The 13886-nt window shown below is 41.9% G+C and overlaps 1 protein-coding gene across 1 annotated transcript; it reads left to right on the forward strand.

Annotated features, from left to right (window-relative positions):
* The first annotated feature begins 248 nt into the window (after positions 1–248).
* On the forward strand, positions 249–12934 carry PPP1R2 (protein phosphatase 1 regulatory inhibitor subunit 2). Its single transcript, XM_038146553.1, is given in 8 exon segments — positions 249–362; positions 365–411; positions 4897–5004; positions 5425–5502; positions 5808–5911; positions 7063–7242; positions 10152–10202; positions 11500–12934. Coding segments are annotated over 7 exon segments (621 nt in total). The 5' UTR covers positions 249–263; the 3' UTR covers positions 10157–10202; positions 11500–12934.
* The last annotated feature ends 952 nt before the right edge of the window (positions 12935–13886 follow it).

Here is a 13886-nt window from a genome sequence, read left to right on the forward strand (position 1 = left end):
CCGTGTCCCTGCCGTGTCCGTGTGTCCCTCTGTTCCCGTGTCCGTGTATCCCTCTGTTCCCGTGTCCGTGTGTCCCTCTGTCCCCGTGTCCGTGCTCCCCGCGCGCGCAGAGCGCCCTCTCGCGGTGGCGCATGCGCACGGCAGCAGGGTGCGCTGTCGGTCCGCCGGCCGCCAGGGGGAGCAGGCGCGCGGGCTGAGGCGCTGCCGCGGGGCGGGCCCGGCCGGGGCGGCGGCGGCGGCGGAACCGGGCGCGCGGCGCGGCCATGGAGGAGCCGTCGGTACCGGACGCCTCGGCGGCGAGGCGAGGGCCCATCAAGGGCATCCTGAAGAAGAGCGGCAGCAAGGCTTCGTCGGGAGGGGGCCGTGGGGGGCGCGACAGCCCAGCCAGGCCTGCGACGAGGACGAGCAAAGGTGAGGCCCCGGTGGTGGGCGGCGGCGGGTCCCCGCAGGGCCTCCCTCCGGCCGTCCCGCTCCTTCGAGGGGCCCGCGGGGCGGGATCCGCCGGGCGGCGTCTCCAGCCGGGGCTGCTGCTGCGCCCCGTGCCCGGGGGATGCTGCGCGGGAGGGGCGGGGGTCGGTGCCCGGAGCTCGGCTCCGCTCGGCGGTGCGGTCCGGCGGAGGCAGCTCCTGCCGAGCCCGGGGCTCCGCGGGGAGCCCGGCGATGCTGGGTGTGCACCTGAGCGGAGGCGGAGAGCGCTGCTCGCATGAGGCCGGCGGGAGCTGTCGCCGTGGCTCCTGCCGAGGAGTGGCTGTCACCTGCTAAGAGTGGCGGCTCACAAAGGGCTTTATCGATGCTATGAGGATAGTTCACAGTTTGGGAAATGCGCTTGATTTATTCTTGATCTTCTCATAGGCAGCTCATTTCTTGTAATCAAAAGCATGTCTCCGGAGAGGGGACCTCTCCTGGGCTGAAACATCATCAAGATGTATTCTCGGTTGGGCAGAAGCCATCCGTAAAAGTCTCACACTTGAGAATGCGCACAGCCTTGTGGTTTGTTATTTGAATGACATGAAAGTCTCGGTTTAATTGTAACGTGCCTGGTTGGTCCCGATATGACAGAAGTGGTCTTCAGCTGTCCTTGATGGTTAAGAATCCTACACTTTTCCTGATGCACCCAGCATGTGCTGCCTGCCGTTGCTCTGATGCCCCATCAAGTTATGATGAGCAAGGTTTGACTTGAACTCAGGGTTTACAAATTTGCTTTGAGCAGTTTTCTTTTTTTGGCACCTTATTCAGTATTGCAAGGAGAGAAGTAATGATAAAATAAAATGGTCATGCTAGTCAGTTTTTTTATTATTATGGTAATACTCCTTTCATCTTTGCCTAGTTAAGTCATGAATGTAGTCTAAAGTCAGCAAGGTAAGAAAGAAAAGCTTTTGGGTTGCAGTGTTGCTTGTGTTAGCTGCTCCTGCTTTCCAGAGAAAAAATTCAACTGAATGAATGAGATGATGTTTTTGAAACAGCTGAGTGTAAGCAGCAATATGTTTCACAAATGTAATTTTTTCTTTTCCTTTTCTTTAGTTCTAATATGTAGCTTGATGTGTTTAGCACCACACCAGACATAAATTACAACTGGCTGTTGGTAGCCTGTGTTTAATATACTGCAATTTCTTTTGTACCATCTTGAAAAATGAGTAGAAGTTGGAGTATGGACTGATGAGTGTATGGTGTATTGGTTATTGCACACAGTAATTTCTTGGGAAGCAGTTAGTGGGCTAGAGTCCAGCTTCTATTTCCTGTTTACCAACATGAGCCAATAAAGTCAGATTAATTCTGAAATTGCCTTGCAAGTTGAAAGATATTGGCCAAACCTGGCAGGCTGCATTAGAAAATTTCCTGGAAAGATCAGTACAGGGTATATAAAGCTGGTTTCTGTGCAGGTATTATTTTTGGTTGGAAATGTATCAATATGTCGGTGTTATTTCTGATTTCAGCCAAACGATTTTGGTTTTAGAAGAATGATAAGTAGTACAGTTGTGATTTTCCTTTGAGATTGAAGATTAGTTAATAAATTCAGGTATCTGTTTTCATAATTCTGCTTATTTGTAATATTGAAATTCAGCTCTGAAGATCTTTAAAAACATCTGCAGATGAAAGAGCTCATTGTGTCAGCTGTCATCTTTTAAAGCATGGTGTTCTGTAGAGCTCTCATGTTCTTGCATCATCACTGACCTTGTGCTGCTGTTAGTGATGGTAACTTTGTTTGGAAAATTTCCTTATTGAAAATATGATGCAAGAAGGAAGCTTGAGAGACCGGGACACCACTGGAACTGCATCCTAAGAGCTGAGATCGTGGTTTAATTGCAGGTATATTCTTGGCATACACACTGGGGTACAGTATTTTTTGCCTTCAGACCCCTGTAGGAGCCTGTGAGGGAGCAGATGTGATATTTTACAAAGGAATTATGGAAGCGTGTGTGTGCACAAGCAGCTGTGTTGGAAGAGGTGAGTCTGCTATGGCAGGAGCAAGGGAGGTGTGAGAGGTGTTCCCTGGCTGTTACTGCTGCTGAAACTTCTTGCCTGTCCACACCACCTGGTGTGATGGCAAATGAAGTTATTGTATATTTTTAAACTTGTGAGAACATACAAATGAGCACTTATGAGATTTTTCAAACCTCATTTTCCTAAGGAAGGTTAGATTTCCTATTTCTGTGTCCGAAGGGGTGTCAGGATGCATTTTTCTGTGATGGTCCTAAGCCATATCATTAGTGTTGTGCTGTGCAGACATGCCTAAGCATGCAAAATTGGAAACAAACAGGGGAGGTGTGGGTTTTCAGAGCACTTAGTCATTCTCCTGCCAGGGCTTTCTACAAGCAGGGGTGAAATGACATGTTTGTCTCTTTGCCACTAATGACTTTTTTCCCCCCTAGGTGAACTTCAGGTTGTACTTTGGGAGGTGTTCCACAGCCAAGGCTTTTAGTGTTGGAATCTGAGTTTAAAAAAATAAGTGTGAAAAACGAAGCCACTAAAAACTTGTTCAGTCTTTTATTTATGACTCACTGACTTGCTCAGTGTGGGCTGTCTGATTTCCAGCACAGTGCATGCCAAAGGGATTGTTCCAGGACTGCCAGTATTATTATTAGGTGGAATTGTGAGCCTGGGCTATAAACCTGGATGTGCTCTGGGCGAGTGAACACGAGGCATGTGAAGGGAATGTCTCCCAGCTGTGGGATTTCCTTGTCAGCTGAGCTCTGTCCTTTACAGGGCTGTGTACCCTAGGTACCATTGTCTCAGTGCTCTGGCTGCTAAAATTCCTCACTGTGCAACACAGTGAGCATCTTGTGTTGGTCATGGAGGAACTTCAGGCTGTGTTCAACTGGGTAAACTGGGGATTTTTCGACTCCTAACCAGACAGTTTGGAATGAGTGGCGTTCCTAGACCGAGCTCCTGCTTTGTCATCAGGAAGCTCATGACTCCCCGCCCTGCCAGAGCCACGATCTGGCTCACGTGTTGTCCGCTTATGCTGCAATCCTCGTGTTTGCACAAAATGATTCAATGGACCTGAAGCTTCAAACATGAGACCTTGGCACTGGCTACTGTGTGCTGAGGGGATTAAGATCATTCAATTTGTATTAATTTCTGGGGTGTAAGCCTGTGGCATGTAGGATTCAGCATCAACCCCCACATCAATTATTTTTCTCTTTATTTTTTTCCCCCCACATTGTACTATGCAGTGACCCTGTAAATGTAGAATGTAGTTTGTGCTTGGAATTTTGCTTTATCAAGTTTGTTTTACAGTTATTATTCTGCCTAAGAGCACCTGTGTTATTGAGCTTGAGTATATCTTTCAGATCTGTTGTTGGAGCGGTCTGTGTTTGAACAAGAGCAGTTAAGTGGAAGTCTTCCAGCCTACTGCCTCCTCCCATGCCCCCAAAAACCCAAACAACAACCACCCAAACCGAACAAAAACCCCCACAAAACCCACAAAGTCCTGTAATGTTTGCTTCCTTAAATAATAATTTACAACAATAATGTACAATTAATTAGTCAAAATTTTGTATTATTCTGAAATTAAACTTATTGGCTTCATCTAAGGGAAAGACCACCTTATATGAAGTTTGCAATAACCGATTTAGAAAAAAATGTGGAACATGGTGGTTTGTGTTGATTAAACATTTTTTCTGGCTTTTAGATCAGGGTAGGGATGGTTCTTTCTCTGGCCACAAGGCAATTGCTTTTCTTATGGCTTAAGCAGTCAGTGTGGGTGAGATTTAGTTTCTTCAAATATACATAAAATGGTACATTTTCTGGTTGACTAAGAAAATTCTAGATAATGTAGCATCACTGGTGCCTGCCTGTCTGTATAAAATGTGAAACTCCCTCGGCTTAATTACAGCAGTGAATCACTTGGCTTATTATTCCAATTTAGGATGATAAAAGCACTATTAATAATCAGCTTGTTCTGTGCTACTTATTCCACTGCAGGAGGGGATTTGTTGGTTGCTATTGTTTATGTAACAGTTTTGCTAATAATCATTCCAGCTCCTTCAGCAGAGGTGAACTGAAAGGTATTGGGTTCTGTTGAAGTCTTGTGGGTTGTAATAGGGGGAAGAATTCTCTTTTTACAAGTCACTGTAAAATCAAACAGTTCACAAGACAGTCATTGAACAAGACCAGGAGTCTCTGAATTGTATGAATATGTTCATAGATAATTGAGTTTGTTTAGCTATTGTGATTTGTTAGGGAAATTAAGTTGCAGTGATAATTTGTTATGACTTAAGTATGTACAGAGCAGTATTTAATAGTCATACTTTGATCATGTCTGTGTGTCATAGCAATAGTTTTTGTGCTTAGTATGTAGTAGAGATCAGATGATGTTTTAAAAATTCCTTCTCTGGTAAAGCAGAACTAATTGTTTTAGAATATAAAAAATTCAATTTTCTTTTCTTATTTCAGTAAAAAATCCCAGAAGTGGGATGAAATGAACATCATAGCTACGTACCACCCTGCAGGCAAAGATTATGGCTTGATGAAAATCGATGAGCCGAGTACTCCTTACCACAGGTACGCTTGCTAAAGTGTTGGTCTGTGTGCTGCCAGGTGGAATTGTGGGTTTAGACCAAAATTTACCTTGTGGGTGATGTAGTATTACTGTGCAGGCCTGCTGGGTATGTGCAACAGACTCAGATCTACAAAGCTTCTAAATAAGGAGAACAGTCTGAAAGGACAAAGTATGAAGGACAAAGTTTAGCAGGTTTGTTCTAGCAGGCTTTAGCCTTTGAATGGAATAAATAAGTCTGACTTCTATTGATTTTATTTTTTTCAGTACTAGAATGTAATGTTATATCAGTATTTAAAGTTGACTTGGAAAGCTTTTAAAGCATTAAAGGAGTCTTTTAATTGAGTGTTGTAAGGTTTTGACTGTTTTCTTAACAAAAGTTGAGTGAATTACTAAAAGAGGCCACTTTTTGTTTGCCCTCCAAGCATGAGAGGAGAAGATGATGAGGATCCAGTGAGTGATTCAGAATGCGAGCCCTTAAGAGCAGATGTGCTGAGTAAAAAGTAAGTATTGTAGTAATAAAAACTGACTAGATGTGAAGATAATCTGCTCTTTCCTGGGGTAGATTTTCTCTATGGAAAGCTGTTGCTGGTTTCTCTAGAAGCTGTATTTTTGCTATTGTCAAATAAAGTGGTTTTCAATGTTTGATAGTGCTACTGGTAATTCAAACGTCTTGCACATTGTTACTACATACAAATAGGGCAAAAATAATGAACAAAGCTGTTGGTATGAGTATTCTGAAATGTCATGTATTTCAAATAGTGAAAAACTTGCTGTTTCAACATTTTGTATTGCATGATTTATGTAGACTGGCAGCTGCAGCTGAAGGTAGAGGACCCAAGATTATAGCAAGGCAAGAAGAAAGCAGTGAGGAGGAGGATGAGGATGAAGAATTAACACCTGAAGAACGGGGTAGGCATAAGTTGTTTTCTTTCTATTGTTTAGACTCTTTTCCTACAAATAGTTTCAGGTTTTCTGTAAGAGATATTTGCAAAGAAGAAGTACTATCAGAAAAATGTTGTTATTTGAAAATAGAGATAAATAGTGTTGGAACAAATATGCTTCTTGTTTCTAGTTGGAATGTTTGGTTTGGGACCTACATATAAACAGGAATTTGCTGTTGTTGGTTGCCTCCCTGTATACAAGCTTAAGGTATGGGAATTCCTGCTAAGACACCTCAAATCAGAAGTTCTGGTTTGTGGCTGAAGGAATAGTTCTTAAATTGAACATATTTCAGGTAGATGTAATTCAATGAGTACAACTACAAATAAAATGCTTCTAATTGCTTGCAAATGTACAGATGATATTTCTGTTGTTCTCAAAGCAGCTGGTAGATGGATGCAATAGGAAGTGGACAGTTATTGCAAAGCAAATGGCATCTTTAACAGAGATGTTGTTTCGTGTGAACTTGGACTAGAATGTTTTCAGGGAACAGTGAAACAACAGTACTTCTAAGGTTTCAGGCTTGTATTATCTAGCTGGTGCTTCTCAAATTTCCTGGCCTTAACTTTGAGTGTGAAACCTTGCTATACTAAAGGAAGGAAAAGAACAAAGCGTTGGGGCTGGCAGGAAGCAAAATTTACATTAATTATAATGCATTACTGCTGGATATGCTGATGTTTAATATATGGAGCAGAGCTGGCTTCAGGCCATGGGGAAAGTGGAAAATATTTTCTTCTACATGTGGTAAATATATCTCTCATAACTGACCTTTGGTGGCTAGCCAGGAGTCAAGCCACACATCTGCAAAAGTTCATCTTCTATTCCAGCAGTATGTCTCAATTTGTCCTTGAGTTTACTTAGAAAGGCTTGTGAAACTTTGGAGTTTTGTGTACTTCTACCAGATGCTTCTCATGGTTCAGACTTGCTCGTAGTTGCAAACAGGTTCATAAAAAAAGTGCTTCTGAGATTCCAATTACTATCCTTTTTGTAAGTCAGACTCATTTTAAAAGAACACTCCACTGCTTGAAGACAATAATTTTTATTCAGTGAATTCCTCTTTGAAGAAGATACGTTAATTTTTTTAAGGGAAGGAAAAACTATTTCCATTTGTTTGCCCACAGAGAAAAAGAAACAGTTTGAAATGAAGAGAAAAATGCACTACAATGAAGGAAGAAACATCAAACTGGCAAGGCAGCTCATTGCAAAAGAACTACATGGTGAAGAAGAGGAAGATGATGAGGATGAAGAGATGCGTGATGCTGCAGATGTTGAAACAATGAGTACAGAAGCTACCGAACATGGTGAGCTACCAGTTAGTTAAAAAGCACCTGTAAGTACTGGTGGCCCTTTGAGCTGTTGGGAAATGAATATACCCAGGTGTGAGATGACTAGAAGGAGTACGGTGTGTATGTCCACTCCATGAGTAAGGTTGCACTCTGTCTTGATAGGTAGATTTGTAGCATGGAACAAAAACTCAGTGTTGACAAACAACATGTAGGCTTTTGTTTGTTGTGGCATAAGAGAAAACAAACGTTTCTGCTTCTTACCATTTTCCCAACGTAGCTGACTTTGGGTAGTGAAGTTGCCAGCATCCTTTTTAAAGGAGGAGCTGTCTTGTACTGCACACTTTAATGGCCACATGGTAGAGCCTGGCTTTTTGTTGTGGGTCATTTCCTGTTCTGCTCCCAGTCCATCCTGTAGCCAGCAATGGGAGATTACCATCGATGTTTCCTCCCTGTTGAGAGGGCTGTATTTATCTTCCTGAGGAAAAACACTATAATGTAAAACTGGTTTTCAGTACAGGCTTGTCCTTGAGCAGAAATGCTCATTGCTATAGTATGGGATAAGACTCTCAACCTTGGTTTTAGTGCAGCTATTGGAAGAAAGTCTGGGATGTTTAAGTGGGAGCTGTTGCTGGAACCTGTTACAGGGCTGTCTCTTCATAGGAAACTCATAAAGCTAAAGAGGCTGACACCTTCTCTTTCATCTTTAAACTTCTCTCGGGGTGAAAAGTCTTAGACTTCTGTGGTGGTATTCTGGTGAATAATTACAGTTCACTCCCCACCTCTTTATGTAACAGCACTTTGAATAAATTTTAGGCATAAACAAACCACACATCTTTTGCTCATGAGACTGGTGGCAGTGAAGTCTGTAAGCCTTGTTCGTCTGTGGTTGGCAAAGCTATGAGATATTAGCATGGTCTGCAGACTTGGGAAGATGCTGCATGGGTTTAACTTGGTTCACATCTGCTTTTCACAACCATGTGAACTAGGAACTCGTCTAAAATTCATTTAAAAATCTCACGCAATAAAAAGGAGATTTGCCAAGTTGCGTGTTTAAGTTCTGTGGATCGCACCTTTTCGTCCTGTTATTTACTACAGGAGGACTAATTCCTTTACAATTGCTCTGAAAGGGTCATTTGCTATGTGTCTGAGACCCATTACTGGACTGACTTTATCCAGTAACTGAACATAGGCCTTATAATGGCTATTTACTAGAACTTCACTCTCCAGGGGAAAGGAGGGCTGCAGTAGCCAACCGTATGAGCCTTCTGCATGGCCTGAAGCTGCCATCTCTCTGCACTCTGCTGTAAAACAGAGGCAACTCCGCTCCCCAGCTGCATTCGCCAGTGGAAAGAAGGCAGACCTTTGCAGCATTTTTCCATCTCTATTGTTGAAGTCCATTCCACCTTCCTCATAACCAGCTTCAGAGCCACAACTGGTAATTATCAATTTTAGACTGCTCATGGCTAATAGATTCCATAAATGTAACTGTCTGCCAGTGTAGCAACCTGTTAACTAACTGGTTCACCTCCCCACCATAGCATATAGAAATGCTTTCCATTAAGCTGATGTAGTTCTCAATTCTTCGCTTTTCTATCATTCTGCTTAAACCTTCATGTTTTGTTATCTCCTAATCTCTATATCAGCTATCACAGCCTTTAATCCCTGTCCTTGATCAGTTCTTCTGAGGTTAAGTACTGATCTCACTTTTGTAGCAGGTGGTGAATTGAATGCCCTCAGATGGATTATGAGACAGGGTTGGGCAAAGGTTGATGGGATATGAACAAAACTGTTAATAAACCAGTCTTCTGTCACTGCCCACATTTTAAGAAATTCCTACATTGAGATGAGAAATGTTCAGCACACAGCTGTGTTAAGGTCAAAGTTTTACTGAAATAACTTTTTTGAGATTACATTATTTATTGCTCTCATCTGTATTCTGAGGGCACAGAAGAATCTCCTTATTAATAAATGTTAATTGGATCTACAGAAGGTTTCAAGGTTTCTCAAATAGATTGATTTAACACTTGCTGCTTGGGGTTTTTGGTCACTGTACTTTTGATCATGCTGTGCTTTTGGTTACATTAAGCACTTGAGTATTTAAAAATTAGGGTGTTTTGTTTGCAGAAGGAAATCAAAATCCTATAACTATTCATGTTCCTGAGAACAGTATATGCAAAGATTATTCACCTGGATAACTTTCAAAGAGCTCTTTGACTTGAAATTGTATTTTAAAGTGCTTTTGTCTAGAGCAGAAAAGGGAGGGTTTCCTTACTCTTGTACTGGGTGTACAGGAGTTGATTTTTGCAATGGCTTCTTTTGGCATCATTCTGTTAAACTGACTAACAGCACTGATGCTTGCTTTTGACTTCAATGAAAAATGTCCTGGGTTTTCTGCATGTTGTATTGTAGCTATATTTTTTAAAATTCTTCCATTTGACTTGAGTTCTTGGGAAGTTGTGGAGATCATGAGATGATGTGGCTGCCACTCAGGTATTATGCCAGTCAGTCTATGTGAGATAGAGCTACCATGCAGTGTCCTTTTATTCCAATGGAGTAACATGATTTCTGTAGTACTGACAATTGTTGCAGGTAAAGATGTGACATAAGAGGCATATCTTAGTGGTCTGTTGTGACTCTGGGCTTCCACTGGCTCCTGGGTTGCTTTTCAGCCAATTTGAGAATCTCTTCTCATTTGGAATTTTTTCTATCCATGAAGATCCCTTACAGATTCTGTGCTTCTCTTATCTGATGTTTCTTTCTACCCTCTAATTCTGTCTGGTTTGTATTTGAGTAAAACTAACAGTACACTTCTAATCTCTACACTCTGCTTTCAAAGAATGGGCTAAAGACTCAGGACAGGTTTAAGGAGGCTCCTGTCAGATACCACCAGGTCCACTAATACAAGTTGCACTTCTTGGTTACAGACTGAGATTTCTTGCTGATTGAAATGAAGATGGCCAGTCCAGTCAGTGATGGTGAGAACTCTTTGTATATTTTTGCTCCCGTCTTCATTGTGGCTACCAAGTGTTTAAAATGGATGGATCATTCCTTTCTTGCCTCAAGTAGCCATGTGTATGGATTCCAGCAGCCAAGCTCTTTTGTGGAAAAGAAAGTATAAGTTGTAATAGACTGCATATGGCAGGGGGGGTTGGAGCTGGATGCCCTATAAGGTTCCTTCTAACCCAAACCATTCTATGATTCTATATTTGCTTGCTTCAGCATTTCACCTTCTCTGGCTACTTGCTATTTATGACTCCATGAATAACATAAATTGACTTTGCCAGCAGAAGTGACCTTTGTTTCTCTCCATAAAAAATTTCCCTTGAGAAATTCTCTTTGAAATCACTGAAGGAAATATTCCTGATGTAGGTACATTTAAGCATGATGATTTCAGTGCAGACCTGTCTTCTGCAACACAAAAGTATCAGCCAGAGGGTGTTGTCTATAGCAGTTCAATTGACAAGCAGTAAGACTATTGTTCTCTTTCTCTGGTTCATTTAGCTGCATTGCTCTGCTGAACCCTGCTCAGATGGCACCCAGCAGCTGAGCTGTCACTGACTGGGTGTGCCCTTTGGCCTTTGTAGATAGAGAATATGTTGTGTTTCCTTAACCAGGGCAAGCATCACCCTAAAGATGAATTAAGTGAGAAGGCTGGGAGCACACAGCAATCAGCTCTGCTGGTTAACTGTGCTGTTTGCTTGTTAAAATGCATGTTACCAAATCTAACTCATGCCCAAGCCTAACTGGCTTTTTAAAAAGAATATTATCATTTTGATGAGATATTTTTTGATCAGCCCTGAAGAGGAGTTTCCTCTGATCTATTGCAGTGCTTTTGCTCAAAAGCATGACTTAACAACTTCTTGAAAACACACGACTATACTCCTTCATGTATAAACTTGGGGGTTTTTTATTTCAAGTGCCTCATCTGGAGCTGAAATTTGACCTGGGAAGTACTATGTGTGCTGGTGTTTCAGGAACCTCATGTGTTAGTTCTAAACACCTGAGTTAAATCCTCCCAGTTGTGGGGGGCTGAGCACGCGGTGCTCAGTGTGCTCAACAGTGGTGTTGGCCCTCTCTTTAGAGCATGAGAGTCAAATAACTGTTTTAGATATTTCTGCACTCCCCAACCAAAAGCTTATACATTGCTAAGATGGGTTGGCAAACATTATCTTTGGAGAAGCAAAGATGGTTTCAGGAGGGTATTTGTGTGTGTGGTGAAAGCATTCAATGGGTATGAAGAATTATCTATTTTTTGCAATCTTTCTTACGCAGCACATGTTACTCGTGACCAGCTGGAAAGTGGAGCACACAGCATAGAAGAAATCTGTCCAGAACTGTAACTGCTTGTCAAAGACACAAATATAAACATCGCTTCATGATTTTTGCAATTAAAGCTCTTAAATGTTAAGAAGCATATCAGTTACAATGTTGTATTGCCAAGAATGTTAATTTTAGATTTGTCCATTAGGCAGAAAACACTGTCTAATTGATTTATTCTTGTGCCTAGTACTTCATGGAGAATACTGCTTCAACCAGAATGGCATTCCCTGTATGTATAGCGCTGATTATCTTGCGTGATGTACTGTTACTCTTGCTTTGAAACACTCACTGTCTTTTGGTTTGACACTATTTATTTGAGAGTGTTCTAGATGTGGTGTCTCATATGGAAAGTTTTGGGATTCAAGAGCCAAACGGTACAGCGTATATCAGATTGACACGTAAGCTATTTATCAGATATGTTAAGCAGTTTAAAAAGGGATTATTCAAGTCCTACAACTTTTTTTTGTAAAGTGTTGACCTGTTAATCTAGATTTCAGTACGTTTTTGCCTGCACTTTCCCAGTCTTTAGAACAAGAGCTGTGTTATTTCTTAAGAGCGGTGTTTGCAATCGGTTGTTAGTTTCTGACTAAAGCAGTACTAACATCTAGTGGAGGGAGTGTTTTTACACTGGAAACGGCTAACTTGAACTTTGCATTTAACTGTCATAACCTCTTCCATCAGGACTGGTTGTTTTGTGGAGCTCTCTCTGGCTTATTGTGAGAACGTGCAAGTTCCCTCCAGCTTTTCTCTTAAAATCACATCCACTGTTACTCTTCTGGCTCTTGTTTCAAACATTTGGTTCTTTCCAGTTGCATGAACAGTGTTTGCGCTGTTAGCACCTGAGGAAAAACACCCAGCCACGAGGAAATACACATCAGGACTGAAGATGTGCTGAGCTTAGGCTCTGGCTGTTCTTTGTTAAAGATAACTGCTGTTGATCTACTCTTTTGGGGTTGGCAACTTCCATACTGAAAACCACTGGTCTAAATCTTCCTGTGTCCATTGCAACTTACAGCAACTGCTATGGTAAAATGAAGGCTTTTTGGAAGCTAGAAGGAAAACTGCCTAATTCAAATACTTGTTTACAGTGTGGTTGTTTAGCTGTAAAGAGGGATTCTGCACCTCCAAATGCTGTAAGAACTTCCCACTGGGTGGAATTTGACTGGTGAATGTTCCAGTATTCAGAGTAGTTCCTGGGTTTTATTACACAAACGAAGTACACACTTAAGCTTTAGCTTGGTTATGAAATACAGTGTATATCTTAATTTTGATCTGAATTTGATATGTTGCAAAAATCCATATAATTATATGGATCTATTTTAAAATGTCTTTTTCTCCACTGTATATGTGAAGTTTGAATAAAGGAATGAAAGTTATTTTACAGTTACATGCATTCTCAAGTGTGAGCTTTCCTGGAGTCCCAGAGAAATTGAGAGTGAATAAGGCAATAGGATGCTGTCCTTTGAAAGATTTTTACAGAAATGATTCATTAGACTGGATTCACTGCCAAAGATAGCTGTGAGTTGTGCTAACAACCTGTGAGTTGTGTGTGTTTTGTAGTGTGCCTTTCCCAACAATCTCCTCTCCTTAGTAGGTAACAGGGTAGTCAGTTTTGGGTTAGTTAATCTTCTAAGGTCCTGAATCGAGATTAATAGGGTCTTCTCACAAGAAAGAGTTGAACTCTTCATTCTGGCCAGTGTGGTGATGCTAGTTTTTCAACATGCAGAGTGCTATTTCTTCTTGTATCAAATGTGGTCACTTGCATAGAGTAAACAGGGGCAAAGGGTAAGCATTTGGATACTTCTGACTCATCAAGTCAGTAGCTTTCAATTTGGCTCCTAAGAATAGGATTTCAGAACTTTAGGTTTGTACCTTTTATAAACCAGCTTGGAGTGTTCAGAGCACTGGCCTGTGTGCACTGAGCTGTATTTCAGACTGAGCAGCTGCTGGCCTGGCTTGCCCCAGCTGGGCACTGAAATCCTGCTGAGAGCATGGCAGTGCTCGGTGTCGCTGTCAGACTGAACATGGACGTGGTGAGCAGTGTGTGCAGGTAACACCAGTGTGCTCTGTGAGCTGTGGAACCTATCACTTGTACTTTGTGTTACATACCCACGGGTACTTCGTACCTGCAATTAAGGTAGAATCCAGCAGCAGCTCTTACCCAGGCTCATGTCCTGCCCTCCTTAACCCCCCACTTTCTTGTGTCCAAGGCCATTTGGTGCTCACCAGGGCTTCTTTGTACCTTACAAGGTCTAGAAAGCATTTTGTTTAACAAACAAACCTTGCTGACTTCCAGTAAAGACCTTTGCTGTAATGGCTTCCAAAATCCTAAATGAAAT

Source organism: Motacilla alba, chromosome 9 (assembly GCF_015832195.1).
Source record: "Motacilla alba alba isolate MOTALB_02 chromosome 9, Motacilla_alba_V1.0_pri, whole genome shotgun sequence".
Lineage (NCBI taxonomy): Eukaryota > Metazoa > Chordata > Aves > Passeriformes > Motacillidae > Motacilla > Motacilla alba.